Source organism: Argiope bruennichi, chromosome X2, assembly GCF_947563725.1.
Source record: "Argiope bruennichi chromosome X2, qqArgBrue1.1, whole genome shotgun sequence".
Taxonomy (NCBI): Eukaryota; Metazoa; Arthropoda; class Arachnida; order Araneae; family Araneidae; genus Argiope; species Argiope bruennichi.
The window spans coordinates 85437870-85453715 of NC_079163.1; the positions used below are offsets into that span (position 1 = coordinate 85437870).

Here is a 15846-nt window from a genome sequence, read left to right on the forward strand (position 1 = left end):
AGCTGTAATTTTGTTAATGATGTAATAAATTTGTTGACAAAAATAAATAAATGGTACTATTAACTAAAGCAATATTGTGGCGAATCTTACATGCATTCATTACACAACCTGATGACAAATTTTACTTCATAATTGTCATCAAATGTATTCATGTTGAATATATATCCAACAAACATTCATTACTTTTTTATTACATCTTTGCAATGGTATTTCAATGACTGCAAGGGAGTTCTCATAAATAGTCATGAAAATGTAACAAGAGAAACGAACCTGGATTTTACTGTTAATTACGCTTTTATCTACATTGTTTTCCCAAATAGAAAAGCAGCGTTCTAACATAATGAACCAATTTTATAAATTAAAGGAAGATCTAAAAATTTCCATCGTCAAGTAAGTCTATTAGGATTAAATCTAATGGGATGAACTTGAGTGATAATTCTGAAGTACTTTCAAAATTTATTTATGCATCTATGTAAATTTCAGGTAATTTTTCATATTCATAGTTTGAGATAAGCAATTTCATTTTTCATTAATCAGTATACAAGACCTTATTTTATGACTATTCTAGTGTTCAATGCCATTTTTATATCGGTAAATATTTAGTAATTGTAAAAAAAAAAAAAAAAAAAAAAAAAAAAAATCAATGTTCGAAGTATTCAGTATTTCAGAAATTGAAAAATGATTGATTAACCCTAGAAAACATTTATTTACTTTGATATTCTAAACGATGAATGGTTTTAAGCAAAATCGAAGATTAAAATTAAAAAAATTACTCATTATTTTTCAATCATGAGAAATTATTCAAATTATTTTTTTTATCTATTACTAGCCTTTCACTTCTCTTCCATCATTATAAATAAAATAATACTGTACTATGAAAATCCTTCTTCTATCGTATTAATCAATTCTTTCTCTGATAGCTAATTTTTATTTTGTTGAAATAGTTTGGTTTTTATTTTGGTTTCTGTGATAGCACATATTTTGGTTAGAAAGAAATAGGATGTAAGAGAAAAATTGAAAAGTTTGAACTCAATAATCGTATTCAAATGTTAGCTTTTTAAAAATGATGATCAAAACTGACTAACGGTAATGATCGCGCTGATATATTTTATGAGAATTTTTAAAACTATAAAATAAGGTTAAAAAACATTTAATCTCAATGCCTTATATCCAATATATTTGCTCGTTGAAGATCATCAATTTCATAAAAAATACTCATCATTGCTTTCATCTTAACAACTGATTGTAACGTTTTATAATTCTTTTCATTCATCATGCATTTTTCTTTCAAGTCATGTTAAAGGATACAATTTAAAAAAAAATATTATTCATACATAAGGTATCCTAAAGAAGTGAAACAAATTTTTATTTTCTTAAATATTACAACTATTTGTATACTTCCAATTACAAAGTTTTATTAAATAAGATGGGCAATTCTTTCAAACCACTATAGCTTCTGTGGAGATTAATAGAAAAAGTTAAAAATAATTTTAAAAAAAGAATTCGTACCTTATTGAGTAAAAGCGTAAATTTGTAAAATGTTTCTCTTACATTCATATATGCACAGACAAAATTTCACATTATTATTTACAATATTTACAGAAATATTCCTATTTTTGAATTTAGAGGGATTAAGCACAAATTTAGTTGGAAGCATTTATTTCAAAAATGCAGATTTATTCAATACAAAAAAAGTACTGTCATTTACAAATATTTGTCCAATAGTATATAATCCGATCATTATGACTTCAAAGAAATTTCCAATCCTGTATAATGTTGTCCACTTTAATCGGTGGACTGCTGTAATATCGATTTTATAAACAAGGGAAGAGAAACTTGAAAAACTAAAACTTTGAGATATCTCAGAGAACTACCAGAATGCCGAGCAAGAAAATAAAATTTTTTGTTCGCACTTGTGGGCGATTGTTAAAAAAATGCAGCCTTATATAGATGCCGACGGTGTTCGTTTAAAAAAATTTAAAATTAATCACTTTAATGAATATTTTATCTGACCATTTTTAAAATTTAAGTAAAGTTAATATATGCATTATTATTTTTGATTTTGACCTTCTAATTGTCTTCCGTGACGTGTATGAATGTATCTTTGAAAATTACAACGAAAGTGTCACTGAAACACCAGTCAGAGGTATGGAAAAAAGGTTTGCCCCCCCCCCTCCCCAATCTCTCAAGAAATTTTACAGATAGAAGCCTGTAACATTGAATATACTTAGCTGAAAACTTTACTAATTGATAGTGTGTTTGGATTTCGTGTAAGGGGCCATATAAAAATTTAATTTTTCTAATTTTATTATCTCTTTTTACGGAAATCAAGGCATTTTCATATGTTTGGTTATTTTATGAATATTTGCAATTACTAATGATTGCATCTAATAGTAATATTTAAAGAAAAACAGCTGATCCACTTTTTCAGGACATCTTGTATATTTAACGTTTAAAAATTAACTAAAAAAAGGAAATCTTAATTAACATGAACGAGAAACTTCTTTCGTTATTTTGTAATAAGAAAGCCTTATTTTGCACCTTTTGAGGTGTTGAATAGTGGTTGATTGGGTTTTACTGGCGCAAGAGCCGTGTTGAATCGTGGAATAATCTATTAAATAGCTTTGTGCTATGAAAGGGAAAGAAAAATTTGTAAAAGAAGACTATTCTTCTTTTGGTGGTTTCAACTTCAGAAATAATCCGTATAGTTAAATTTACATACTCTTAAGATAAATACACAACGCTAAATTTTCTAAAATCGACAAAATGTTTAGTTTCCTTTATAAAGAGAATATTTACTAACCTTTACCACCAGGAGAAGGTGGTGCAGAGTTGATGACATCTTGGCTCATCCGAGGAATTTGTATAGATGGCACAATAATATTTTTCAGATCATTATTGCTTTCTATCCCGCTATCATCTTGAGCTGGTGGGTAAGATTTCACTCTTCCATTCATGTTGCTCATACCATGGTAGTTCATACCTCCTATAGGGTCACTATCTGATCGCCGACTCTGAAACAGTAACGGTTGACAAGATTAGGTGTCATGTAAAGTAGAGTGGATATGGTAACAAATGTGTCCGACACATACGATTCGTATCAGTCAAAGTATTCGAAATCAAGTATGTCTTTTAATCAAATGCAAGATATCATTGAATCCATTCTTAGAAGTCTTAGTGGAACCATCTTAACAATTTTTAAAAGAAATATTGTTGAAATGAGAGGAATGGCAGGACCCCCCCCCCTCATGGGGAACAGAGGAAAAGTGTAATTTTTTGTATATGCTATTTCTCGTATTTAATCCGACAATGTATGCAGTGTATTTCCAGCAGTGTATGCCTGACCATGTAACCTTATATCGGAACATTTATCGGGAATTAATTTATATATTTGAAATAATTCATAGAACAAAAGAGCCAATCCCTAACCCTAAGCATTGGACCGGTCTCCTCAATTTTTATTTCATATGAAATAAAGTTCATGAACCCTAGATATATCATCAATAATCGTCTGCCCCCTCTCCAATATCGAGAGAAATTTGAAAAATAAACTTCATTGTATATTCCTTATGTGGATATCTTGACATTTCCTGTAGGAAAATCTTGGAAGTGTACCTCAGCTATAACCATGGCACCGATTTATCCAATTTTTATTTCATAGCAAAACTTATGAATCCTAGATTCGTCGTCACAGGTCTCACCGCTCTCCCTTTTCGGGATATATCGAAAAAAAAACCCGTTTTTGATAGAGTACTCAGATTTTAACAACTAGAAAAATTTCATCAATTAAATTTGCTACCTTACAAGCATAACCACAACGACGAGAGAGCTATTTCAAGATGCCTGAGCGTATGGGACGAGAATACTCTGTATTTATCCAGCAAGTATAATTTCAGATAGCACTTTCTTTTGTTGTGATAAGATGTAATTCATCATATTTGGCAGACACGACTAATTAAAATTATTATTTGCAAACAGATGTTTATTGAAGACGGCCAGTTAAAAATTAAATTTTTGAGTTAATTTGTAAAATTAAAGTTAATTAGCTAACGACATTATTTATTTGACTAAAATTTCTGCACTGAAAAAATTGTCCTTCTTCATATTAGAAAGGAATAGTTTTATTTATTAATTAGACAGGTCAACAGATATTTTGACATGGAAGATTTTTCCAATTGATTTTGTGTTTTTTTATGGTGCTGAAAACCAATGTGATTTTAATTTTTACCCATCAGCTCTACGATTATATCTTATGACATAACGGTAGTGCTATTTAAATTAGGCTTTGGGTATAGGCGTTAAATTAAATGCCGTTTTCTGTAATAAATTATGCAAAACAATATAATTGAGTGAAAAACATAGAAACACTCAAGTAAGTCTAATATAGTTTGGCTAAAATTTAGAATGAAGAAGAATGAAATGCAAACAAAAGAAAAATATTCTGTTCCACTCCAAAAGCCTCTTTTGTTTAGCATTCTTGAATGAAATTTATGTAGTCTTTTTGTAGATCCAAACAGTAATCTGCAATCATATAAGTACAGGCTTAGCAAAAAATAAGTTACCCACTTCAGAGGGCTCTAAAATGCGTTCTATTGATCCAAATGAGATAAAATTTGAACTACAGATTATTGAGATGATGCGCTTTATATTTATTAAATAAAAAAGTAAAAAAATTCACCATTAGGTGGCGTTGTAATACACATAAAACCATTTAACATGGTTTATAATTGTTAAATAAAGTAAAATTAAAATTGCTGAATATGTGTCCTTCATTTTCAACAATACGCTCTAATCGGAGAACCATATATATTTTCTATAGATGACCGGAGTGAGGCTGAGGGAATATTAAGAATATGGTGCCAAATGTTGTCCTTCAGATCTGATAGAGATGATGGCCTTTGACAGTAAATATTGTCCTTCAAATAACCCCACAACCAAAAGTCGCAAGGGGGGGGATGTCCGGCTAGCGAGGAGATCATGCTATTGGGAAATGAAGGCTGATAACTCGTGCTTTCCAATAGTGTCGACAAGATTTTCTGGGAAATGGTTCAAATGACTGTGCTTATTGATAAGTTATTGATTAAAACACATTTCTATTATAAATTTTGTAAAACATGTTAATAAATTGTAAAATCACTAAAAAATTGCTGCCAATCTACATCTTCATTAATAAAGAGAAATTAGAAGAATCAAATAAAAAGAAGAAAAAAAATATCATCTTCTACTCTTAAAGTGTTCTTTATTACACACTTTTGAGTGTTTACACAGTCTTTTTGTAGATTTCAATAGTAATCTGTCATCATTTAAGTATCCTATCTGCCCCGGTATTTGTTCTGATGATGATGTCGTGTCTGTGTTACCACGGAAAGGGGGTGCAGTAGCTTCTGAGGGTAAAAACTCCTGAGCACCCGAGGGCAGAAATCTGACTTCTAGCTCATATGAAAATGGCCTTCACACATTCGCTTGCACAACCCCATTTCACAGGGAGCACTTTCACACACCTCACAGATAGAACACAGGGTGAAGAAAAACCATACCCGAACCAGGACTCGAACCCGGGAAGCCCAGAAAACGGAGAAGACGCGCTATCCCTATTCCAGGATGCCGGCGATATTTGTTCTCTATTATCTTTATGTCCTGTTGTAATCGTTCACATTGTTATTTTACTAGCACCACCAAGATCTTAAAAAAAAAAAAAAAAAAAAAACCCTTCATAAAATTGTTCTGTTAACCAAAGATTTACTTACAGATATCTCACCCATCTAAGGATTCGCGAATGACACTTCTTTCTCCAACAGTTTTTCTCTATTTTTATCCAGTTGTTTTATTTGATTCTTCTTTTGCACAAAAGATGATTCTTCTTGCACAAAAAGCAAAGATATTTTGTAATCTCATTGCTGACCAAGTAGATGTAACTATTGTTAATTCCACACAAATCACTGATCGATGTTTGTGAAATTTAATCTTCTCCATGACTGATACTATGGTATCTTTTTGTTATTTTTGTACATCTCAGATATTTTGTGTGAGAAAAAAACACAGTTTTTCTTTTCATGTGATTCTTCTGTTTGAAGAATAACTTGTTCTATGAAATGTTAAATATTTTATAACTTAGTTGTTTTAAATCTCAAAAACTGAAGCTGATAAAGAAAAACTGTTTTCGTACTTGAAACCATTAAATAAAACAAAAACAAAAACTAGTAAAAAAAAATCCATGTACCTAAAATTTTTCTTTTCTTTAGCTTTTGCTATTAAATTATACATCATTTTAAAATGAAAAAATAAATGGAAATAAGGGATATTTGAATTATTATGCTAGATAGGATAAAAATAAGGATTTTTGATAATTTTTAAATAAAAATGACACTAACGTTAAGCAGTAACGCCTAATCAGCAGCGCCAAATTATTACTAAGCTTAAAATGAAAATAGGCTTACGTTAATTAATTGCTGAAATGAAGTCAATAAAAAAGCATTAAACCAGACATAACCTGAAAAATTAATTAAAATACGAATATTTTTGAACGCTGTATTTTACATTCTACAGCTGAATAGTTATTTGAGCTTGTCATGATAATGGCTGAAAGAGCATGTGTATCTTTCCGTAACTTTGTAAGAATTTCCTAATAAAATGCTGTGTCAACTGATTTTTAATTAGTCTCTTAGTTTAATTGTTTAATATTATTTTTTTAATAAAAATTCAACGAAATCATCAAATTTGGGATAAATTTCATGCACCGAAATTTTCGACTTTTTTTTTGGAGGTTCTGGTTTTATAGGCACATGGATAAAATTCTGATGATAAAATTGTAATTCATTTTATCTATCGAAATCATAACGTTTATTTAGTTATGCTCACATGTACATAGACGAGTAGATAGGCTTTCCCTTCTCTTCTTTTTAATGGAGAATCTACAATTTAGTCTTAAAATCACACTAATGGTTCCGTATGCTCTATTTTTTTTCTTTCTATTGTTATAGTTGATGCCTATTTTTTGCTTTTCTGTAAAGCTTATTTGCGACGTCACCTTTAGGTGGTATTATAGGCAAGCAAGCCCGTGTCACCCATACTAATGAGAAGGTTGTAAGTGGTCAGTTCCCCATTTTCACTTTTCAGCGCACTTCCAACATGCATGTTAATTTTTTACCCATAAACAAATTTTTGTAGCAACACTCTTACAAACAGTAGATGATTTCATTAGTGAGTAAATATTTAGAATATAATCTTTGAACGAGGCATTGCATTCCTTATTGGGTTTTAAACATTTAAAATGAATTGCAGAAATCAATAATGATAGATTTTTGCTTGGATTTAGCAAATATGTTAAATACGTTTAGCAATTACCGCAATGTTTACCGAATTTCATTTGTTCAGGTCATTACATTTTTTACAGTCGCAAGTCTCCTATCTGCTTACGATAAATAATGATTTAAAAAAAACCATTATATTTTTTTTAAAGAAAAAACCATATATTGGGACAAAATACAAATATTAAATATAGAAACACAAAATAAGCAGAAAGATAAAAATGATACAGAAAAAAAACAATGATAAGGGGAAAAAAAGTAGAAAAGTTGAAACACATCAAAGATAAAGCATAAAACGGGAAAGTTTTAAGTTGCTGGATTTATACATCAGTTCATAAAAATTTAAACTCAACGATATTCTTCTACAAGAAGATTACTTAAATCACACATGAGGTGTATTGAAAGTCGAAATGTGGTTCTTACCAAATTATTTGTGAGGATGTTTTTTAGCTATTGTAGTTTATTCTGTAATATAAGAGTTTGGATATACAAAAAAACTGTTAGTGGAGATTTTTGTAGGAATTGCAATGGATTACATTTTCTCCACAAGAGAAGTCATCATTCGTGCAAAGAATATAGGGAAGAGCCCATGCCATAATACGAATATAAATAGACTTATTTGAAACTCTGGGTACTATTTCATATTTACTTCTGTTGGTTTCTTTCTAATTCTATTTCTCTTTTCATATATTTAAAGTAACTATCTTAACTTGAGATTTCAGATAGGACAATGATTCTGGCAGGAAGAAAAGATTGCCTTTCGTGAGGCTTCCTTGGTTAATTGTTCTGCGTATTCATTGCTCAGGTGACTGATATGGCATTTTAAATGAATAAAGACTAATTATTTTAAGGGTGTATAGGCGATTTAGAATAACCATCAGGCCAGATAAACCACGTGTCCAAATTTTGATTGGATTGTGTAATGCAGAAGGTACTTTAAATGAAGGATTTTTGTTTGAAAAACTGAATATTTTAGATTTAGCTTATCTCACTATGATGTTATAATTTTATTATTTTGAAGTATACAATAGGCACTTTCTGTGCCTTTTTCTGCTTTTGATCTTTCAGTATCGATGCACTTGATTTCGGAGTCTGTGTGTTCTTCGGTAAAGTATATCTGATTAAAATTTTAAGGGTATATAGGGATTATCCTGTTTTTGTTTTCTAATTCTAGTAAGCTGAATTTTTGTAGTTTGACCTAGCAAGTGTACAAAAGAGTGTTTCCTTTCTTCAGCATCATTATTGATTTTATAATTGTTGGTTTAATTCTCTATGATTTTTCTTATGTTCTGCAGCAGTTTTTCCTTGGAGGCGATTAGGGATAGACAAGTGTTTTTAATCATAATTATCATAAAAAATGATTTTGCTCGAATTACTACAAAAAGTCATTTTATCGCCATTTATGTTAAAATTTTTCTCTTTTCTAGAGGAGCCAAAAGTTATTTAATCATTCTTTTTAAGAAAATAATTATGAAATAAACTTTTAAAAAATAGAAATTCTATATGAATTTTTTTATAAATTGATTTTCATTATTTTTCCCATGAAATATCTGATTTGAAAATTGTTCTAATAATTTATAAGCCCCATTGTATGTATAATCTAATTTACAATGCACATTTTCATTTATTTTTAAATATATTTATTTAATTCAGCTTGCTTCATGTTTCTATAGAATGGATTATTCATATCTTTTTTTTTCACTCACTGCCTAATGCGCTAAAGTTTTGAAATTTTGTTCTTGTATATTCTAGATAATATGCTATTTTAAAATTTTTGGAATTTAGCTATTAATTCATCGTTTCACTTAACAAAATTCTGATTCCATGCGAATGGCCCTACCTACTACTAAGTATGAGCAAAAATTAATTTGAAGACACCACTATATTCATCGCAATGAATTATATAAATTAATGATTAAAAACAAAACAAAAAAATATTATTTTAGTACACTATAAAAATGCTTTTTCAAAATTTGTAATTATTAAATTTTTATAAATTATTTATTCTATTCTATTCCCTATTTATAAATTATTTATTCATCACTTAGCAACTGCATTTACTCAAAAGGGCGTAACATACAAATAGGTCGCCACAAAGAAGATTTCTGTCTGAGAGACAAAATGCTATAATTCATTCTAGAATCAACGCTTAAAGAGACGAATTCATATGATGGAACATGACTTTGCAATGAAGGTACATGCAAACGTAACAACAGTTACATATGACCGTGCAGAGAGAATTTCAGTTCGGTCTGGGTCCAAATCCTTTTACTCATGCAATCAAATTAAGAATGAATGGCTTTGAAAAAACAGTATGAATAAAAGAACATACGCATGGCAGTAAACATGTCAGGGTTTCATCAAAGATTGTTTTTCAAAAAAATGTTTATCGTTTTTTGAAATGCTTTACATATAAGTACAGGTTATTTAGGCCACATTAGGATATAAATTGCTTTACTTATGCAATCAAAGCATGAGCAAATAATAAAAGTATTGACTGCTAAAGTTTTATCAAAGACTGCTTTTCAAATAGCCGTTTTTCGTTTTGTTTAATGTCTTGCGTAATTATTCCCAATATATCTCCCAAATCATATAATCACATATTATGCAATTTTGGGACCACTTTTTAAAATCGTCAATATTTTTTCTAGACTCATTGATTGGAATTAATTAATCTTATTAAATGTAGATTTGAAGCACATGCTCAAAACTTGAATTTGAATTCCTATTAAACAGCGAAGATGAAGTTGATATTAGTGCCTGATTTCATGAATTTCATTACCAAACAATCTGAGGATATTTCAATTGTTGTTATGTGTAATTAACGAACAGGTTTAACGCTACTTGCGATGAATTCAGCCAGATGAATCTATCCGAAGCTATGGGTGATGGATCCAGTGTAGAATTTAGGCGTATCGTGATATCGTATAATACACATTTTGAGGCCATTCTTTGAATAATTTGTCAATTCAGTTTCACATTTCAGCAAACTTATTCAACTTTTAACTTTTGATTTCAATAATATTGTGAGAATATCTGGTTGTATGTATTTATTTTTTCTATATGCATATGACGGAAAAAATGATTGAAATAATAAAATGCTTGAAAAATTCTTTAATTATTAGTTAGGAATTTTCTTATTTACAAATAAAGGCTTTTAACAATCACGATAAATCATTAGAAAATAATAAACTTCAAACAAATATAAAATTAAAAACTATTATTTTATGTGACTTGTTCAGAGGAATATAACTTAACCTGTAAATTGAATAATTAATATTCCAATGTATTATAAATGAATAATGGTTTCTACTTTAAATTAAAAAAATGTTTTCAGTTATTCAATGTAAACGCATATAGTGTAGCAACAAGGTTAGAAACATTTTTTAAACGGCCTGACCGCTGTCTCGTCTCAACTCTGTGGTCCTAGGTAGCTATTTAGTCTGGCTAGTTGGAAATCTCACCCTGGAAGGACTCGCGATTTTAAATCGTGATAAAACGAAGAAGTGAAAATACGTAAACATTTCATCTTTTCATGATTGGTTAATTTAATTTAGTTTGCACCGAAACAAAATTTAAGCATTTTAAAGGTGTAATTAGCCTAATGTCTAAATCAGTAAGTTGATGGATTATAAACGGTTTGAACTATTATGGGTTTTATAAGATGCATTTCTACTAATAATAAAGGATAATTTGTGTTTTTATGTATATGTGTGTCCATTGGCACTCTACATGCCATATAAACATGCTATTAAATTTAGCACAAATAAACTCTGGAGGGCGGCAATATGGACCTCAGAATGATTTTTCGAAATTTTAATTAATTAAAAATTAAACATCGACCATTCAACCTATCTATATTTTAAAATTCAAAAAAATTGTTAATTCAATTATACCTGTTTTGTTGTCATGCAGTTTTCTTTGAATTTTGACAAATAAATTTTTTTTTCGTATAATTTTCAACAATAGTTTTTACCGATGAATTAAACCATTTAACAGTTTCATCAAATATTTAATCAAATTTTTTCCATTGCTGAAAATGAAAGAATAAAATGTTGTTTATTTTTTTGTGCAATTTACGGGAGGAATAAGAAAATGACTCTTAGTTCCTGTAAAAGCAAAATCCAAATAGAAGATAGATTAACCGAATACTTACGTTTTTAATGGCACTACTCATGTCTTGAGACTTCATTAGGAAAGTTCATTTGCTCAATAAGCACAGTAGATGCAAGGCTATTTAAACAACACGCTTCTAATGTCTGTCACAATTTGATGCATGAAATATTTTGTTGGGGGGGATCTCATCCCGTTATACGTAAGAAATTTATTTGAAAATAAGCACAGTCAATATTTTATACGACAAGGTAGCCAAGACCTACCAGTATTCTAAAAGCCAGCATACTATATTAAGAAAATATTTGAAATGAACTGTCATTATATACAGGATGGTTATAATTAATCTTACCCTATAAATGGCATCCTACAACGCAAACGGGTGAACGGATTGCAACGAAATTTGGTATATAGACTATACACGAGATGCGCTCATGGAATTTAAAAAAAAAAAGTTTTTAAAATATCCACCAGATGGCGCCGTTTCCAGAAAAACATTAAATTTAACTCAACAAACGACCAAAACGGAATACAGAAAGAATATTAACATTTATTGGCTAGTTTCTGATCGCCTTGTCATCGAACCACATTAAGTAAAGGTAAGGAAAAAATAACAGTAGGCTGTTTCAGAAAAAAAAAAAAAAAGTTCAGTTTACTTAAAAATCTGGTGTATCGTGCAGGTTTTACGACGTTGAATGACTTAAAGAACTTCATAACGCTTCATGTACGAAACATCACTACTGATCAGTTACGATCTGCTGTTGAATACAATGTCCACTGACTTGAAATTTTGCAAGTGAATGAGGGTGGCAACATGGGGCACCTTTCCCTACATCGTTCTGGACACGATTAACAACTGCTCCTCTTGTGCAATTTCGTCCTAATCTATTCTTGATTCTGCAAACTAAACTGTTTTTTTTTTTCCCTCAAACATCGTTTTGTTATTCTTTCCTTGTTTTTACTTAATGCGGTTCGATGACAAGGTGATCAGAAACTAGTCGATAAATGTTAATATTGATTCTGTATTCCGTTTTGGTCGTTTGTTGTGTTAATGTTTTTCTGGAAAAAGCGCCTTCTGGTGGACATTTTGGAACTAAATTTTCTTTTTCGAAATTCCGTGAGAGTCTATATACCAAATTTCGTTGCAATCCGTTCACCCGTTTGCGTTGTAAGATGCTGCTTATAGGGGAAATTTAATTATAACTACCCTGTACTACTAAATAAAAGAAGGAATTAAAATTCATTTAAAATAAAGCGAAGTGTAGAAAAGTGAAAATATGGCATCGACACGTTTTAGATTATCTAAGAAATCTAAATATCCATTTCTTCTTTCATATCGAATGTGCATGTAGTTTCGTATGCTTTGTATATGCATCATTTACAGACATGATACAGAAATACAAAAATGTGACTATATGCATGATATCAGAATGAATTCACATTATTAAATCGAAGAAATTATCTTAATTGAAAAGTTTAACTAAAACTGAAAACTGTACAAAATTTTTCCTTGCCCTTTGGTTTAAAATATTCTTATAAAAACAGAAGCCAATAGCTTAAGCAAAATTAAAAATAAGTTAATTCTTTTATTTCAGAATACATTTTATCACTTGACAGCCAAGTTCTTGAACAAACACTAAAGGAGTAAGTTAGCATTTTTTATAAATTAGTATTTTTTTTAAAAAAAAATAAACAGTTTCAAAAAGCATGTGAAACTTGTGAAAATTTTCTAATTTATTTTATAAAAAAATCAGATGCCCGATTTGTTACGTTTTTCTTCAAGAAATTAAAAATCATACGATCGATTTTGATGATACACATTTAATACAAACTATCATGATTGAAATAAATACCCCCTTTCCCCTGAAAGACTCCACATTCTCTATCCCTAAAAGAACATGCTATGGTATCTAGAAAGGGTGGCAATTTGATAAAACTTATATTCCCGATTCAATAAATAACTGATTCTTTTTGCCAATGAATAGACGTTTTAATCTCTTACTGACAGTTTACTTAGAGGAAGCTTTTGCAATAATAAATGAAATATGTGCTGAAATTTCCCATCTTGAAAGAGTTAGAGCAAATTCTTAATTCTAGTAAACCAATAATATTATCTCGAAATAAATCACGAATTAAAAAAAAATGCATATAAAGCGTAAGAGTAATACTAAAGCCAACCATTACACTGATAATGCGACCAAATTTCAGTATTGACAACATATGATTAAACTAAAATGCGAGGAAGATAAATACTAGAAAATTCAAATTCTTGAAGATAAAATTATCAGACACTCAAATCTGTGTACTTCGTGACTGAAATTCATATATTTGATGCTTTTAGTTTAAATTCTGTAGATATCTGTGGGAGATACAAGATTGTTAGAGATGAAATCTGACAGAAAAAATGAAATATTTCTACTCAAAGTTAAGCTCTGAAAAGAAAAATGAAGGAAATGAAATTTTTCAGAAAGAGATTCCATTGTATTACAGATCGCGAGAAAAAAAGAATGTTATATGGATATCAAGAAAAACATTTGTCGAGATTAAATACAAGCGAAGAATATGGTACAACTTTAATGCTCTAAGAAAAACGTGATTTGATAGATGAGAGAATTTTTCAGTCACAATACCACGATTCAACTTTTAATTATAGGTAATTATAAAACCAGAGAGTGTATAATTTGAATAAAGCATTTTCTGTAGTATAAACAAAAAAAAAAAACATATTTTGAATAACTTGATAAACTAAAGTTAATATACAAATAAATATAAAAACGGTAGAATTAATGCAGTTCGTGTTTCTTTATTATAACTGTTTTCCAGTTTTTAAAATTAAGTTAAAAGTATGCCATACATGCCTTTTATATGCGATAAAATTATATCTCTAGGTATCTAGAGAAGTTAATAACATGCCTCAATCTTAAAAAAGTATTTAAATTAAACTGAGGAATGCTAAAAATGACAATCATTTCTAAAACAAGCGGGTATGTTTGTTAAATCTTTTAGAAGTGCCTTTATTTCTTACTAGATAGAGACTTAAGAGATTCATCCCAAAATATAAATAGACGAAAGTTTTATTATAGCAACTGAGATTTATTCAAGCAATATTATATGAATTTTCATCTTATAGAATTATGAATAATTTTGAAAGTTGAATAATTACAAACTTTCTTGATTATAAAGATACTGACTGTTATAAAGAAAAGATCCTTTTCTTTCTAAGATAACTCTTTGCTGCAATTTTTATATTTAATAACAGCGATTTTTCATCCTGAAGCAGATGAATAAAGTATCTGTTTTTTTTTTCAAAGAATAAAACGCATCACAATTAAAAGAAATATATATAGGCAATCGTCAAAATTGTCAATCACATAACAAGTATGAAAAACTTAGTATAGATTGATTTTCTTTTAAATCAAAACAATTTTATGGACTATTTTTTTTTATCTCACATGCAATTAACACATTATTTCTTTCGAAAATATTTTACTTCTCAAAATGAAACTGCTTCTGTTTCTTTATAAAACAGAAAATGTTATCAATTCTTTTTTAAGAAAACGTCTACAAAACAGTCAAATGCCTGTGATTAATATTTAAAATGTTTTTTTATCATTTATTTCGACAACACTAATATTATTTAAATATAATACAGAAAATATTCTATGTTTTGTTAAAAATCTGTCCATGCCAAAATTTAGAATTAAAAATTGCGTTTTTTAAGAGTGTCATATTTCGGAAGATTTGTGTATATGATTACATAATTTTTCTAAGTACACATCCAATAAATAAATTGAGAAGTTGCATTATCTAATCATTATAAATTTATAAATGCTCGAGTAATTTGTTATCCCCAATATTTGTTTTCGAAATATTTTTACGCACGAAGGAAATATATACTAATGTATTGCATTTGCAAAACTTAAAAAAGGAAAGGAATAACAATATTATGCATAAATCATTTTGTGAATGAAGATATCTACTACCTGAGCATATGCAGAACTTGTTCTGAAGAAGTAGCTTTCTACTACTCATAAATCTGTTGTAGCACAAATATTTCAAGAACAGTAATTTCTACTTTGGATATGAAAACAAAATTCTTTTTGAATAATGAAGTATTCCTTAAAAAATCTTTTGAGACAACTGTGCCATAAAGAGGCATAACTATTAAGCGAAAACGTTTATTTTACATATTTGAATAATGATAAATAAAGAAACCATTTATTCGATATAATTTTTTTGCCTCCAGTTATTTTTTTGTTTATTCAAGGCTAAATAAACATGAAGCTTTGAGACAAAATGTCTTATAGAACAATTTTTTTCTAATTAGAGGTTTGAAAATGTAATAAAAATTTTGCTAAAATCTATCAAATCCATAAATACAATTTTTCTTTTTAAATTTGCACTTAGTTCAGTATTGTATATCGAG

The 15846-nt window shown here is 29.1% G+C and overlaps 1 protein-coding gene across 3 annotated transcripts in view; it reads right to left on the reverse strand.

Annotated features, from left to right (window-relative positions):
• The window catches only part of LOC129960022 (proton channel OtopLc-like), a 63852-nt gene that overhangs the window by 15316 nt on the left and 32690 nt on the right, over positions 1 to 15846 (reverse strand). For all 3 annotated transcript variants that reach the window (XM_056073030.1, XM_056073028.1, XM_056073029.1), the window contains exon 2: positions 2804 to 3014. In XM_056073030.1, the coding sequence (XP_055929005.1) occupies positions 2804 to 2981 (178 nt within the window). In that variant the 5' untranslated portion in view covers positions 2982 to 3014. The remainder of the gene's footprint in view (positions 1 to 2803; positions 3015 to 15846) is intronic.